Source organism: Carassius auratus, chromosome 1, assembly GCF_003368295.1.
Source record: "Carassius auratus strain Wakin chromosome 1, ASM336829v1, whole genome shotgun sequence".
Lineage (NCBI taxonomy): Eukaryota > Metazoa > Chordata > Actinopteri > Cypriniformes > Cyprinidae > Carassius > Carassius auratus.
The window spans coordinates 4,049,886-4,066,410 of NC_039243.1; the positions used below are offsets into that span (position 1 = coordinate 4,049,886).

Sequence of the window (16,525 nt, forward strand, 5' to 3'; positions counted from 1 at the left end):
TTGTAATACCTGTGTCATACCCATGTCATTATACACACACACACACACACACACACACACACACTGTGACTGTAAATGATCTCTTATAAGAGATACACAGATACACACACACACACACACACACACACACACACACACTGTGATCAGTTGACTGTAAATGATCTCTTCTATGTTCTTAATACCTCAGTATCTGCAGACACACACACACACACACACACACACACATGATCTCTTCTATGTTCTTAATACCTCAGTATCTGCAGACACACACACACACACACACACACACACTTCTATGTTCTTAATACCTCAGTATCTGCAGCTGACAGTTTGGAGTCTTCAGTCCATCAGAAATAATCTTTACACCAGAGTCCTGCAGGTCATTGTTCCTCAGATCCAGCTCTCTCAGGACACAGTTTGAGGATTGTAGAGCTGAAGACACAATTTCACAATGCTGTTCTGAGAGACCACAGCCAAGAAATCTAGAAGAGATTAAATATAATTTAAGAAATAACAAAACAATAAAGACATTTACAGAGTGTTGTCAGTTTTCTGTCCATAATCTGAACACTGAATCACAATATGATGTTTTATAATCTTTCAGATTGATTCATATCTGAGATCAGATGTTAATGTGCTCAATATTTGTAGTTTCTCTTTATTTGCTGCTTCAGCTGCATTAGTTTGAGTCAGTGGTGTTCACAGGAACAGTAACTTGCTTTGCTTTATTAACTTTATTAACTTTAATCAAGGTCACAGTCATTCAAGATCAAACGAGACGTGTTGAATAAATGCTTGATATGTAGTTTAACTTCACAGTAAGAGACAGAGATGAATTCACTGAGTCACGTATGTGGAAATCAAATCCTTTAAAATTAGCTTCATGAAATAAAAGAGTCCTGAATGAGAGCATGATGGAATAAAACAGATGAATTTAATTCTGTCAGCTGCTGAAGATCTTTTAAATGATTGATTAAACATCCCAAAATTATATTAACATTTACTATTTATTTGAATATTAATCATCATCTATGAACTTACAGCTCTGTGGAAATTAATTTATTATGTCTGTGACTGCATTAATGTTTAAAGTATAGGTTTTGCATTAGTGCACAGAAATTAATAGAGCAAAATACAGATTATTACACACAATAAACGTGTTTAAAATCATGGGTTGTAATGAGGCACTGATGAGATGTGTGTCCTTTACTGGAGATTCACTATTCACTATAAAAGACTAAAAATAGCTCTTTCAGAAAGTATTTCATAATAACCTGTTCTAGATCATGACAAAAACATTAATAATTTTGATAACCTGACTCTGAACGGGACTCTAATGTAATGTGTTTTTACAGGAAAGTCCTGCTTGAATCTTCACTGAAAGTTTGATGGTTTGATGAAACAGGTTACAGCAACACAGCTGTCGAAAAGATCAACCCACATTCACAAGAAATCTCTCTCTCTTACTGTTTAAAGAAGTCAGAAATATCCTCTGAACATGTTTCCTGTCAGAAACTGGGATGACTTTTCCTCTGTTGCTCTAATGGTACATGAATTGTGACTTTGTATGTTTACTACAGAAAAAAAAAAAAAAAAAAAAAAAAATTAAAAGTATTTTTTAAAAGTGTCGACTGGCTTGGTTTGGCCCCCAAAGCTCAAACGTCAAGCTGTGTATAAACAGAATCGAGTTATTTATTTGCAGTGTAAATAGCATATCTCTAAAAACTGGTATTACGCCAAATATGATAAAAAATAATACATTTTTCTTTCAATTATTATGATTATTTTTCTTTCTTAATTTGTAATTTTTTTTTTTAAAGCAAAAACTAATTTTTTTTTTTTTTCAGAAAACAAGATTTAAAATGTAGAATAATTTTGCTTCTCAAGTACATTGATCTTGATTCAGGAAAGTTTAGATATTTGTTCTAGAAAACAAGACAAAATTCCTAAGAAAATCTTTTTTTGCAGTGAAGTAAACGGAGCACGTCTGAAGTTCTGTGTTTGTGATTCAGAACAAATTCAAGCAGCAGTAAATCTCCAGACTGTGTGCATGTGCTTCTGTTTTACTGTACGCTACACAGCACTGCATCATATTTAGACTGTATTTCACTGTATTCCTGCCATAAGATAAAATAAAGCTGGTTTACTTCACATTGGATCATTAAAAGTGTCACGTGTTCAGTGCATGGATTTATATTCTGAATGAATCAAGGTGAAACATCAATCAAGGTGTTTCAGAACGGCAGAATTCACACAAATCTCTGCATTAATTGTAGAAATGAACAGATAAATGAGTAAATGAGAAGAAGGAGCAGGTTTGTTGTGGATCTGAAGCCGTGTCTCTGACATTGTTGAGCAGCGCTCGAGCACTAAACTACTGATGAACTTTTCCTGAAACACACAGAAGAATCTTCTCCAGCAGCGTGTTCACGAGAGAGAAGCTCTTCATTCCTCTCCTTCACAATCATAAAGATCATCAGTGGTGTCCTGCACATCATTGTTTTGAGCTGACTGTGAGATCTGATGCTCTAGAGCTGGATTTGTGTTTATTATAGTCTTCAGATCCTGATCTGATATATAGACCCTCTTTTATTTCTGTGTTTGGACACTAATGTTGTGAATCAGAGCTTGTTCTGTAGTCCTTCACAGAAATGTGTCACATCTGAGTTTGTAAAAGTCATTTTCACAAAAGACTGACATGTAAATGGATATTTAACACAGATCTCATTAAATGACAAACTCTTAGCTTGTTTTGTGTGAATAATTCATGTCCGTGTGTGAGCTGCTGAAATGTACGTTTTAATATTTTATTTGTGACATTAATGTGGTCACAATGCTGACAGAGTAAATATGTGTTAGAAAACTAGACCTATATCACTCATAATATTACCATTCACACTCATCCACCTTTTCTATGGTTTGATTTATTTTATGTCATAATGCAGAGCTCTTTAAATGTATAATAATGTAAAATAGTGTCTAGTGCTGTACAGTAAAGAGTAAGCAGACGTCAAGCTCTGTCTTCACTGTAATAGTTCACTGTAACAGCAGTCAAACAGCTGCAACATTCAGCATTTATGATCAATAATTACTGCAGATTAAATGTTATTATAGTTATTAATATTAGCAGTAGTTGATATCATGATTGTGTCTTGATTGAGAGTGAAATGTGTGAATGTCAGCTTTACTGATCAATGTGTGGAGCGTCTCTTTGCTGCAGCTGCTGCTGATTTAATGAACCAGTTTCTCATGTGACGGGGTTGTTTTTACCTTTTACTCTAATATCTACTGGATTAAAAACACATGTTGGGACTCCTTTAAGATCCTGGCCTGTTATTCAGGAGAAAATCTCTCATTCAGGAACATTTATTTTAAAGGAGTCAGATTCATTATTAAATATGATCCTTTAGTTGATGATGAAACACTCACAGAGCTTTTCTGCAGTTGATCACAGCTGGTATCAGTCTTCTTCTCCCCTCAGCTGATGTGTTGTATTTCATGAGGTTCAGTTCATCCAGTGTCTCCTCTGACATCTGAAGCATGTAGGAGATTGTTGAGCAGTGAGCAGCAGAGAGTTTCTCCTCTGAGTGTTTGTCTGATTTCACAAACTCCTGAATCTCTCTGAACAGAGTCTGATCTTTCACTTCCAGCAGACAGAGGAACAGATTGATCGACTGATCAGCTGAGAGAGGATTAGGATCATCTGTGATCCTCTCTTTAATATACTGTGTGGTTCTGCTGATGGTCTCTGAGCTGTTCTCTGTGTGTGTCAGTAGATCCTGTAAGAGTCTCTGATTGGACTCCAGTGAGACGCCCAGCAGGAACCGCAGGAACAGATCCAGACGTCCATTCTCACTCTTGAGAGCTTTATCTACTGCTGATGTTAGTAGATCATACAGAGAGTCTTCATCAGAGTCAGAGTAATATCCGTAAGGACTGAATTCATGCGGTGAAGATGAAAATCTGAATTCATCCAGTGTTTTCTTGTTCTTTGTTAAACAGCAGTAAAACAGATAGAAAGCAGCGAGAAACTCCTGAACGCTCAGATGAATGAAGCTGTAGACTTTCCTCTGATGAATCACAGATTCCTGCTTAAAGATCTCAGTGCAAATCCCAGAATACACCGAGGCGTCAGTGACGTCTATGCTGCTCTCAATCAGGTCCTCCTCATAGAACATCACATTGCCCTTCATCAGCTGTTTGAAAGCCACTTCAGCAAGTTTCACAATCACTTCTCTGTCGGACGGCAGGAGTTTCTCTGGATCTCTCTCTTCATACTTCTGCTTCCTCATGTTGATCTGAATCAGCAGGAAGTGGATGTACATTTCAGTCAGAGTTTGAGGGATTTCTGCACTCAGATCTTCTTCCAGGAGCTTCTGAAGCACAGTGGATGAGATCCAGCAGAAGACGGGGATGTGGCACATGATGTGGAGGCTTCTTGCTCTTCTGATGTGTGAGATGATTCTGCTGGCTTGATGCTCATCACTGATTCTCTTCCTGAAATATTCCTCCTTCTGAGGCTCAGTGAATCCCTGAATCTCTGTCAGACGGTGGATGTATTCGGAGGGGATCTGATTGGCTGCTGCTGGTCTGGAGGTGATCCAGATGAGAGCAGAGGGAAGCAGCTCTCCTTTCATCAGCTTTGACATCAACACAGCCACTGATGAAGTCTCAGTCACATCACAAACTTTCTGATCATCTGAAAACATCAGTGTGATTCTGCTTTCATCCAGACCATCAAAGATGAACACAACTTTACACTCCTCATAAATCTGTGAGTCCAGATCTTGAAGTTCAGGATGAAAGTCCAGCAGAAGTCTGTGAAGACTGTACTGATGATCTCGGATCAAGTTCAGCTCTCGAAATGGAAGCACAAACATGAAATCTACATCCTGATTAGCTTTTCCCTCGGCCCAGTCCAGAATGAACTTCTGCACAGAGACGGTTTTTCCGATTCCAGCGATGCCTTTAGTAAGAACAGTCTTGATCTGCTCTTTCTCCTCACATCCTGCTTCAGCGGAGGCTTTAAAGATGTCATTGCAGTAGATTGGAGTGTCTTGTGAGTGTTGTGTTCTGGCTGTTTTCTCCATCTGTAAAACCTCATGTTCTTCATTCACTCCTTCTCTCTCTCCCTCTATGATGTAGAGCTGTGTGTAGATGCTGTTCAGGAGGCTTTCATTCTCCTGGAGTTTCAGTCCCTCAAATAATCTCTCATACTTGTTCTTCATGCTGGTTTTGTGCTGCTCTTTGACTCTCTGTAGTTCATCATTCACTGCTTGAGGAGGATCCTGGGCTCGTATCTGATCGTCTCTATACACACGGCTGGAACAACAGAGAACAGGTTTTTACAAATAGCTTCATATAAAAACTCAAAGCTAAATCAATAGAGATGTTATTCTGTATAATTAATGTCTTGCATTTCGGTTTATCCGTTCATCATGTAATGCACAGTGCTCCAAAGGAGCTTCACAGAAAGCTGGAAAAGGCAACATTCAATTTTAATTTTTAGTGAACTATCCCTTTAACAGTAGTGAAAAAAAAATATATAAATATATATATATATATTTATATTTTAAAGAAGCACAATAAGACAAATACAATAGAGATACAAATTAAACTAATTTTTCTGATACTGTAGGTTTTACTCAACATGTATACATTTATTTAACGTCTTTTGTTGGTTAAAATGAATTACAGGTATTTAGTTTGGAATGCTGTCCTTTTAAGACGGAAGGCGAGCATTAAATACTGACACACGTGCAGTTAAAGGTGACGAGGAAAGAACAAACTCACTGAGAGATTTGAGAAATGATGAAGAAACCAAAAGCTCCTCCTCAAGCTGACAGCAGAGACTCTGTTTGACAGTGAGTTTCTTTTATCTGGACTTTGAGATCAAACTCATTTTCCATCACTGAACTTTTGTCCACAGATTTGAGGTGAAATCAGGAATAAAATCATAACTCATCTCTCTGTCAGGACTCAGAGCGAGCATTTTACTCTCATCTGCAGCAAACTCTAGATGTGTGTGAACAGTGAAGTGTGCACTACAGGTTTATCCTCACCTGGGGTCAGAGGTCACTGGTTCAGCACTGAATTTAGGAGGATGACCCATGGATCTGTCACTCTTCAGAGACACACCGCTGTGATCTGGAGATGAAGATCTCTGACTCTCTCTGTTCCCCATAATAACTTCAGACCTGCTTATAGAAACACAAGAGACAAACACACAACAGTGTGATTATTATTCCAGAGATTGCAGTGAAAGACAGTTTAATGCAGCAGATCATCACCAATGACAGAATCTGGAGAAGAGCAGGAGAAGAGCATGAATCTGTTCAGAGCTTGATGTGTTTCTGCTGCTGTAACGTCACTCACAGCTTCTCTGTCACAAATCAACTATCTGATGACCACATGATGATGATGATGATAATTTTCATAATTGATCTTTAGCTGATGAAGCGCTGCTGAAAACTCCTCAAATCTTAGACATTCAACCAATTACTTGCCAAACGTGTAATAGTTGCTCTTCTTCCACGAGTTTCAATGTATAAATTTGTTTTTCAGCACATTTGATTATTTTTAAAGTGAAAAACGTTATTTGTGTATAATATTCATCAGTCTTCCGATGAATCCAGCAGTTATTATGATGCTGCAATCTTAATTCCTGAGATATCTAACCCTAAACACGGCTTCTCTGATTAACATTTTCAGCATCGACTTGGTAGTGAAGTGCCAGTACTTGTGGCATACCTAGTCGCCGTTTTACTGTCTGGTTGGTCCAGTCTCAAATACTGCTAAACAGCGGACATACTGCTAACGTGTTTTCATTTCTTCTTCGCTGCTCTAAACAGGGGTTGCTTGTGGCAACACAGCACAACTTCCTGTTTTTGCAATGCATTCTGAGCAGCGAAGAAGAACCGTGCAGCAGTTAGGCAAAGCTAGCGGTCACAACTAAGTCTTGTTTAAGAAAATGGTATCGGATCGGTATATGGGTTCATGTTCTCGCCGATGCCGATGCCAGAATTTGCTTTCCGATACTGCTTTCCGATATTTCCGATACTAGTATCGGAATCGGAACAACTCTAATTATTATTCCAAAGACTGCAGTGAAACAGAGTTTAACGCCACACACACAATCAGATTTAAGAGAATGTGGAGCTGATAATGATGATTTAAGGGGTAAGTTGTGGCCTAGTGGTTAGAGGTTATGACTCCTAACCCTAGGGTTGTGGGTTCGAGTCAAGGTTGTGGGTTCGAGTCTCAGGTCAGCAATATCACGACTGAGGTGCCCCTGAGCAAGTCACAGAACCCCCAACTGCTCCCCAGGCGCCGCAGCATAAATGATGACCACTGCTGTGTGTGTGTGTGTGTGTGTGCGTGTGTGTGTGTGTGCGTACACTTCGGATGGGTTAAATGCAGAGCACAAATTCTGAGTATGGGTCACCATACTTGGCTGAATGTCACTTTAAGACTGATCTTTAGCTGCTGAAGCGCTGCTGAAAACGGCTGAAATCAGAGACATGCAGCTAGTGCCTTAGATAGGTGAGGGGCCATGGGATAACATTATAGTCCAGTCTCGTCTAGTTAACGAAGACGCAGCATAAATTTCGTCTTCAGATATTATTATTAGCTCGTCAACATCTCATCTTAGTCAAAGAAAAAAGGTTTGTTAACGAATACCTTTCGTCGTTGTCTTCGTTATCGATATTAACACCGTTAGACAGTGAGTTTCTTTTATCTGGACTTTGAGATCAAATTCATTTTCCATCACTGAACTTTTGTCCACAGATTTGAGGTGAAATCATGAATAAAAGCATAACTCATCTCTCTGTCAGGACTCAGAGCGAGCATTTTACTCTCATCTGCAGCAAACTCTAGATGTGTGTGAACAGTGAAGTGTGCACTACAGGTTTATCCTCACCTGGGGTCAGAGGTCACTGGATCAACACTGAATTTAGGAGGATGACCCATGGATCTGTCACTCTTCAGAGACACACCGCTGTGATCTGGAGATGAAGATCTCTGACTCTCTCTGTTCCCCATAATAACTTCAGACCTGCTTATAGAAACACAAGAGACAAACACACAACAGTGTGATTATTATTCCAGAGATTGCAGTGAAAGACAGTTTAATGCAGCAGATCATCACCAATGACAGAATCTGGAGAAGAGCAGGAGAAGAGCATGAATCTGTTCAGAGCTTGATGTGTTTCTGCTGCTGTAACGTCACTCACAGCTTCTCTGTCACAAATCAACTATCTGATGACCACATGATGATGATGATGATAATTTTCATAATTGATCTTTAGCTGATGAAGCGCTGCTGAAAACTCCTCAAATCTTAGACATTCAACCAATTACTTGCCAAACGTGTAATAGTTGCTCTTCTTCCACGAGTTTCAATGTATAAATTTGTTTTTCAGCACATTTGATTATTTTTAAAGTGAAAAACGTTATTTGTGTATAATATTCATCAGTCTTCCGATGAATCCAGCAGTTATTATGATGCTGCAATCTTAATTCCTGAGATATCTAACCCTAAACACGGCTTCTCTGATTAACATTTTCAGCATCGACTTGGTAGTGAAGTGCCAGTACTTGTGGCATACCTAGTCGCCGTTTTACTGTCTGGTTGGTCCAGTCTCAAATACTGCTAAACAGCGGACATACTGCTAACGTGTTTTCATTTCTTCTTCGCTGCTCTAAACAGGGGTTGCTTGTGGCAACACAGCACAACTTCCTGTTTTTGCAATGCATTCTGAGCAGCGAAGAAGAACCGTGCAGCAGTTAGGCAAAGCTAGCGGTCACAACTAAGTCTTGTTTAAGAAAATGGTATCGGATCGGTATATGGGTTCATGTTCTCGCCGATGCCGATGCCAGAATTTGCTTTCCGATACTGCTTTCCGATATTTCCGATACTAGTATCGGAATCGGAACAACTCTAATTATTATTCCAAAGACTGCAGTGAAACAGAGTTTAACGTCACACACACAATCAGATTTAAGAGAATGTGGAGCTGATAATGATGATTTAAGGGGTAAGTTGTGGCCTAGTGGTTAGAGGTTATGACTCCTAACCCTAGGGTTGTGGGTTCGAGTCTCAGGTCAGCAATATCACGACTGAGGTGCCCCTGAGCAAGTCACAGAACCCCCAACTGCTCCCCAGGCGCCGCAGCATAAATGATGACCACTGCTGTGTGTGTGTGTGTGTGTGTGTGCGTACACTTCGGATGGGTTAAATGCAGAGCACAAATTCTGAGTATGGGTCACCATACTTGGCTGAATGTCACTTCACTTCACTTATTGAACACAGAAATTAGTTAATTAGTGATTGTTTAATTAATGTAATTAATGAGATGCATTTCTGATCTCAAACTGTAGTTTTTCATTTCTTACAATTTATACATTTGTAATTTCTGTCAAGATTATTATTTTAACACTGAATGTGGAGTGAAGGGGTTGCTTCGAACTTTATCAGCATTACAGAGAAAAAAACGTACACTGATAAAGCAAATATTATACCTACACATAATAACAACAAAGTTAATAATATACTAATATAATGTGTTTGTTGTAAGATACTGATCCAAGAGCGGTCACGTGAAGAACGAACGACTCAAACCGAAGACTTTTAAACGAGAGTTTAACGAATCAATTCTGTTTCCGGTACAGACTGCATTATAGCCTTTGGGTCTCTCACGAGATGAATGAATCCACTCCAACCTTCAATCAATTATGTTTCTGTCTCTGCATAGCTTCAGTTTATATGGATATATAGTGACAAAAAAACTAACAGACCTCAAAGCCTGAAGCAGTGAATGAATAATTTCTGTTTGTCATAATTTGGCCTTGCTTGCATTATAGTTGCTTTTCTTATTCGAAATATAATCAATTTCACATAGTGTCATAAGTAGATGTGTTTGTGAATTTGGCTATTAACAGGTAAGAGTTTAATTATATTCTGTTGAAATGAACAAAACGACTCGAAAACCTGAGACTCGAAACAGGTGAACTACTTCCAGTCCATAACCTATATGATGCTGTTTGACTGCACGAATCACTTTAATGTGACTCGACTGATTCTTCACGAGTCACATTAAAGATTCATTCAAAATAAACCAATCATTCAAGAACGACCGATCACTAGCGCACAGTAAATGAAGATGAAACAAACTCATTAATTTATGATTTCTGTTTTCACTCTGTGCTTAAACCTGGCTTTATATTATAATTTAAAACATGCTGATCTAATTTTTGTATTTTAACAAATGCTGCATAAACGAATTTCAGGGCCATGTGTAGTTAATTACACAGAAACATCTGCAACCTTTTCACTGGAAAGATAGTTTTACAGGGTTATAAAAATAACTTGAGAATAACCACCAGGGAACGTTCTGTAGGAGTTATTTTTAGGTCATTTAAGATAATAATAAACCTTAAACATTCTGGCAAAGTTATTTTATAGTTACAAAAAATAATAACCTAAAAAGAACGTTCTCCTAACATTAGTACTTGGTTCTCAAACAAATATATAACAGGAACCAACAACTAACATTAGGGGAACGTTCTGTGTTTGCTGGGCATATGGTAACATATAAAGACTAATATAAAAAACATGAAAGAATATTGTCTATAATAATCTGAAATAAATGTTTTAATATGACATTAGTTTATGTTATGTGTTATTTGTTGTGTATGTTCAAGTTTGACACATTGTCATAACAATATTATAGATATTAATATCCCCTCAGCAGTCTTACATCGGCTTTGTTTTGACATTAAGTTGATTAAGTTTGAAGCAAATCGAGTAAAAATAAGATGCTGAATTAAAAGCATTTTGAAAATGAAACACTTCCTGCTGCCAGTTCGTGGCGCTATAACTTTGGTTCCTTATCGTCACATCTATGAGATCGGCATGTTCCGAGTTCTTCTTTCCAGATCTGTCTCCTCGAGAACACAAGTCCGTTCTTCACGATCTCTGAACTGAGAAACAGTCTGAACATAAAGTCTAGCGCAGAAAGATGAGCTCGTCACTGCGCTCGGTTACATCTTCACCATTTTAAACTGCGTCACAACAACTCCCTCAAATCTCCGTTAAAGTGTGAAGAGTTTAACACGAGAGCGACATTCTACAATAATACATGATATTAGAAGCTGACAACTCAACTTACCGTCAACTCTGAGACCTGAACAGAAGGAGTTTAACTCTTCAAAATACGCGTTTACTCTCCTGTTTACTTTCGGTTTCAACACAAAGGAGCCCCGCCTCATCTTCTTCTGCTTCTTCCACTTCCTGGTTTTATGGCGCGTTTCAATCTTTGAGAAGATTGAAATAATCATAACCCAATAAATATCTCACGTCCTTATTCTTACCTTTTTTCATTTAGATATGCGATTAGTTCCTTTCTATCATCGCTATATTTCACACATTCATATATTACATGCTGAATTGTTTCTTTCTCACAAAAAAAAAAAAAAAACATAAATAAATAAATACAATAAAAAAGCTGTTATCATGTACAATAATTAAAAACACTGACGCATTCAGCCCTGCCCCAGTCTTAATCTAGGCATTATTCCCTCTTCCTTCCTCTTACAGTCATTTTAGTCTCTAGCTGCTTTTTAATTTTATATAAAAATGTTGTCCCTTTTACTTTTATAAGGAACAATAATATCAATTTCCCCCCTTTTTTAGCGAATCCAACACTTATTTGATTACAGACTAACCTATAGCATATGAGCTGGAACCCTATTAAATTAATTATCTTTTAATTCGCCATATTTACATTAAAACTTGAATCGTTGAATCTTCTAGATGACCGATTTCTTTTTCGCATTTCCTCTCATTGCTTTCTCTTGTCCAAAATCTCCAGATCAGTGTTTACTTCAGAAAGATGATTCTGTTACATCTCCACCATTTTAAACTGCGTCACAACAACTCCCTCAAATCTCCGTTAAAGTGTGAAGAGTTTAACACGAGAGCGACATTCTACAATAATACATGATATTAGAAGCTGACAACTCAACTTACCGTCAACTCTGAGACCTGAACAGAAGGAGTTTAACTCTTCAGAATGATCAGTTTTCCGTTATAGATCACTGCGGTCAGACTCCATTTTGAGAAACAGTCAGAGACACGTTGTTGTGTGGTGCGCGCGAATACTAGACGTTACGGTAATAAATACAGTCAGTCAAGGAAAAGGGATCGAACATTCCTTTGAGACTGTTTCTCTGTCAATCAATGAATTAATAGACACATACAAACATACATTAATAAACTTCAAATAATATAAATGTTTGAAAAACGACCGTATAAAAATTCAAATGACTTCAAATGTTCAAGTACTATTAGATAGATAGATAGAATGGAATAAATAAAATAGTTAGGCCTATTTATTAACACAGTGACTTACAGACACCTAGTAGAGATATTACTTTCACAAGTATCATAAAGTACGCCTATCATTTCATTTTGTCATTACATATTTATTTGTTAAAATGTTGTATTAAACATTAATCTCATTTCATTGTACAGTTGTAATTGCTATATAAATGCACGTACAGCTCTTTGATCAGCATTAAACTGTAAATTTAACATTTAGAATTTGTGAGAATTAAGAATAAAAAAAAAATATGCTGGCAGAATTTGGAAGAATATAAATCATTAAAGCACAAAAGTCTGCAATTATCTTAAAGTCATTAGTTATTTTGCTATAGTTGCTGAATATAATGTTTAACTTGCTGCCTTTCCAACCTAAAAGAAAGAGGCAGAATTCTGCTCATCCTCCTCGAGCCGATTCAGTCCAGATCTGATAAAGCCATGGATTTACAGTAGACCTACTGAGCGTATTTTAACTTCAACCCTGATACTACATCAGTAATTGATAACTGAAGAACGGCATGAAGCAGTAGATTAGCTGATGCTAAGGGATACATTTATTTGTTTTATTTGTACAGATTGCAGTGTAACTGTAAAAATAATGTAAATATGTAACTTCGTAGTTCTTTGCATATTTGTTTAAATGTGCACTAGATCTTACATTTCCAAGTAAAGCTGTTTAATAAAGCTGTTCTATTCTATAAAATCAGTATAATGAAAGTGTTTAATATATTTAACTGATACAGTAATTGTCAGGTAAAATACAGCAACAAACATTATTACAGTATGTCACCCATTGCCTTTTTAATTACATTGCAATATATAACAATTTTAAAGGTAACAAAGCAAAATATATTTTACATGCAGTAATGAACATGCATCTCCATGAAACATCTAAAAACATGTATCTTCTATCTATATAGCACTCTCTCCTCTAATTATATTTTATCTATTTTTATTTTTTTTAAAAAGACACTTGATCCTCTGGCACTCTTCATTCTTTTTCTAACTGCTTGTTTTACAAAAAAAAAAAAAAAAAAAAAAAAAAAAAAAACTACAGTAGCTTTGCTTTCTTTTTCAATTCTATCTACTTGTTCTCTTTGTATGTGTGTTTATGGATGTGTGTGGTTAGCGTTATTTCAAAGGACATTTAAACCAACTCTCATTTTTCTTATATCGTGTTATATTGTTATTGGACATAATTATGCATGCAATCCCTAAAACAATTGTGCTCTTTAATGAATACGCGGAAGTGACGCATATTGGATAGTTTAATGTTCCAGATATAATTGTTTTTTGTTATAGTCCTAAACCATAAATATTTGACTGAAGCTTGTCTATTAATATCTGTTTACATGAACTTTAACTCTGAAATGTTTTAACTGTTTCCCTGCCTTCTACTTCTCAAACCTCATTCTTTCTCTGATATACTGAGAAAACACAGAGAACATTGTGCTCTGAGAGTTACCATCGCCTGAATATAACCAGAATATACCCCTCTCCTCGAGAACACAAGTCTGTTCTTTACGATCTCTGAACTGAGAAACAGTCTGAACATGAAGTCTAGCGCAGAAAGATGAGCTCGTCGCTGCGCTCGGTTACATCTCCATCATTTTAAACTGCGTCACAACAACTCCCTCAAATCTCCGTTAAAGTGTGAAGAGTTTAACACGAGAGCGACATTCTACAATAATACATGATATTAGAAGCTGACAACTCAACTTACCGTCAACTCTGAGACCTGAACAGAAGGATTTTAACTCTTCATAATGATCAGTTCTCCGTTATAGATCACTGCACTCTCGAGTTTACTTTCGAGTTCAGTTTACTTTCGGTTATACACAAAGGAGCCCCGCCTCATCTTCATCATCATCATCATCATCTTCTTCTTCCTGGTTTTATGGTGCGTTTCAATCTTTGAGTACTATATATCGCCGTACTGCGCTGTTATACAATCAGTATTTTCTATTATTATATTAGTAGCCAACACATTATTTTGTCTCAGCTCCTCCACACTGAACCACTTCAGATCCAAACCGAAGCAGAACATCTTAGATTATTATATATATATATAAAATACATAAATAAATACAATAAAAAAAAGCTGTTATCGTGGACAGTAATTAAAAACACTGAAGCATTCAGCCCTGAATGGCCCAGTCTTAATCTAGATATTACTTATTTGATTACAGACTAACCTATAGCATATGAGCTGGAACCCTATTAAAGTTTATTATCTTTTAATTCGCCATATTTACATTAAAACTTGAATCGTTGAATCTTCTAGATGACCGATTTCTTTTTCGCATTTCCTCTCATTGCTTTCTCTTGTGCTAAATCTCCAGATCAGTGTTTACTTCAGAAAGATGATTCGGTTACATCTCCACCATTTTAAACTGCGTCACAACAACTCCCTCAAATCTCCGTTAAAGTGTGAAGAGTTTAACACGAGAGCGACATTCTACAATAATACATGATATTAGAAGCTGACAACTCAACTTACCGTCAACTCTGAGATCTGAACAGAAGGAGTTTAACTCTTCAAAATGATCAGTTCTCTGTTATAGATCACTGCGGCCAGACTCCATTTTGAGAAACAGTCATTCTAGAGACACGTTGTTGTGTGGTGCGCGCGAATACTAGACGTTACGGTAATAAATACAGTCAGTCAAGGAAAAAGCGATCGAGAAGCACCCGCTACGAGGTGGGGCTGCACGTGTGTCCCCGCCCCACATCTACTCTGATTGGTTCGATTGGTCTTTTATAGACATACATGATAGGAAATGTGTGCGTAGTTGGTGTAGGATGTTGATTAAAAAGCTAAAAACACTGTGCAGTTTTACAAAGCCTTCATTATTATGCAAAGAAGAAGAAAAAAATTTGCCTGTAACCCTCCCTGCCCCTGATCTTTAGTATAACAGATGAACAACCCATTATTATTACTCTTTATTTCAGACTCATGGTCCATATGAAAAGAAGAAAGAATTAAGAGGAAAATACACACAGAGAATTTAAAAGACATACAAGCTTGCATTCCAATGCTTCCGCAAGCTGGAAAAATACCTTGTATCACTTAATGTAACATCATTTAAGACCATTATGATACCATTTTTTGAATCATTCAGCCGACATATGAAATTATACATACACTTCCTTAAGACAGCATGCAAAGTAGGTACATTATTAGATACAAACAATTGGCTTGCACTTGTCCACCTTGGATGTTTAAGCAAAATTCTTAGCGCATCATTAAATGCCACCTGGAGTTTTTGCATTTTAGCTTTAGCATACCTACACCATAAGTGAGCTGTATAAAAAGATGTACAGAATGCCCTAAATAGAGCTATTTTAACAGCATCAGTACACATATAAAATTTACGAGCCAGCATATTAGCTTGCCCATATAACCTACAGCACTGGCGCTGCACATCATCTTCATCATTTAAATCATTTCTAATGATGTGACCCAAGTATTTCACTTTATTTACCACATTCAATACTTGGTCATCTATATAAAAAGAAGGAAAATTTTGCTTAAGGTCCTCTTTGGTTTTAACAATCATAATCACACTCTTTTTAACATTAAATTTAATATCATGCTGCACACCATACCTTGAACATACTCGAAGTAGCTTTTGTAATCCTGCGCTACAAGGAGACATAATAACCAGATCATCAGCATACATCAAATGGTTAATGAGACTATCACCTATTAAACATCCAGTCTTACAATTATTCAACTCCACAGAAAGACCATCCATGTACAAGTTAAAAAGAAGAGGTGACAATATCCCCCCTTGCCGAACCCCATTCGTCATAAAAAACGGTTCCGATACGTTCTTACCCCATTGAACTTTTAAGGTTTGATGTACATACCAAAAATATAATATTCTTATAAAGTATGGGGGAACCCCTCTTTCTTGCAATTTTAAAAATAACTTAGTATGATTAATTCGATCAAACGCCTTAGATGCATCTAAAAAGCACAAAAAAACAGTTGAATTATGTAGATTATACTTACTAACTACTTCCTTTAATGAATATATGCATAAATCAGTGCCATGCTTACTTTTAAAACCAAACTGATTATGGGTGGTTGTTAGATACTCTTTAAGCCTATCCATAAGGATTCGCTCAAATACTTTA

General features: G+C 36.9%; 1 protein-coding gene across 1 annotated transcript in view; it reads right to left on the reverse strand.

Annotated features, from left to right (window-relative positions):
- LOC113119959 (NLR family CARD domain-containing protein 3-like) overlaps nt 1–14,453 on the reverse strand; it is a 34,657-nt gene extending 20,204 nt beyond the window's left edge. Inside the window, exons 1-5 of the mRNA XM_026289769.1 lie at nt 14,106–14,453; nt 11,172–11,316; nt 7,922–8,056; nt 6,063–6,200; nt 3,430–5,322 (exon numbers count right to left, since the gene is read on the reverse strand). Of these exons, the coding sequence (XP_026145554.1) occupies nt 3,430–5,322; nt 6,063–6,200; nt 7,922–8,043 (2,153 nt within the window). The 5' untranslated portion in view covers nt 8,044–8,056; nt 11,172–11,316; nt 14,106–14,453. The remainder of the gene's footprint in view (nt 1–3,429; nt 5,323–6,062; nt 6,201–7,921; nt 8,057–11,171; nt 11,317–14,105) is intronic.
- Between the last annotated feature and the right edge of the window lie 2,072 nt (nt 14,454–16,525).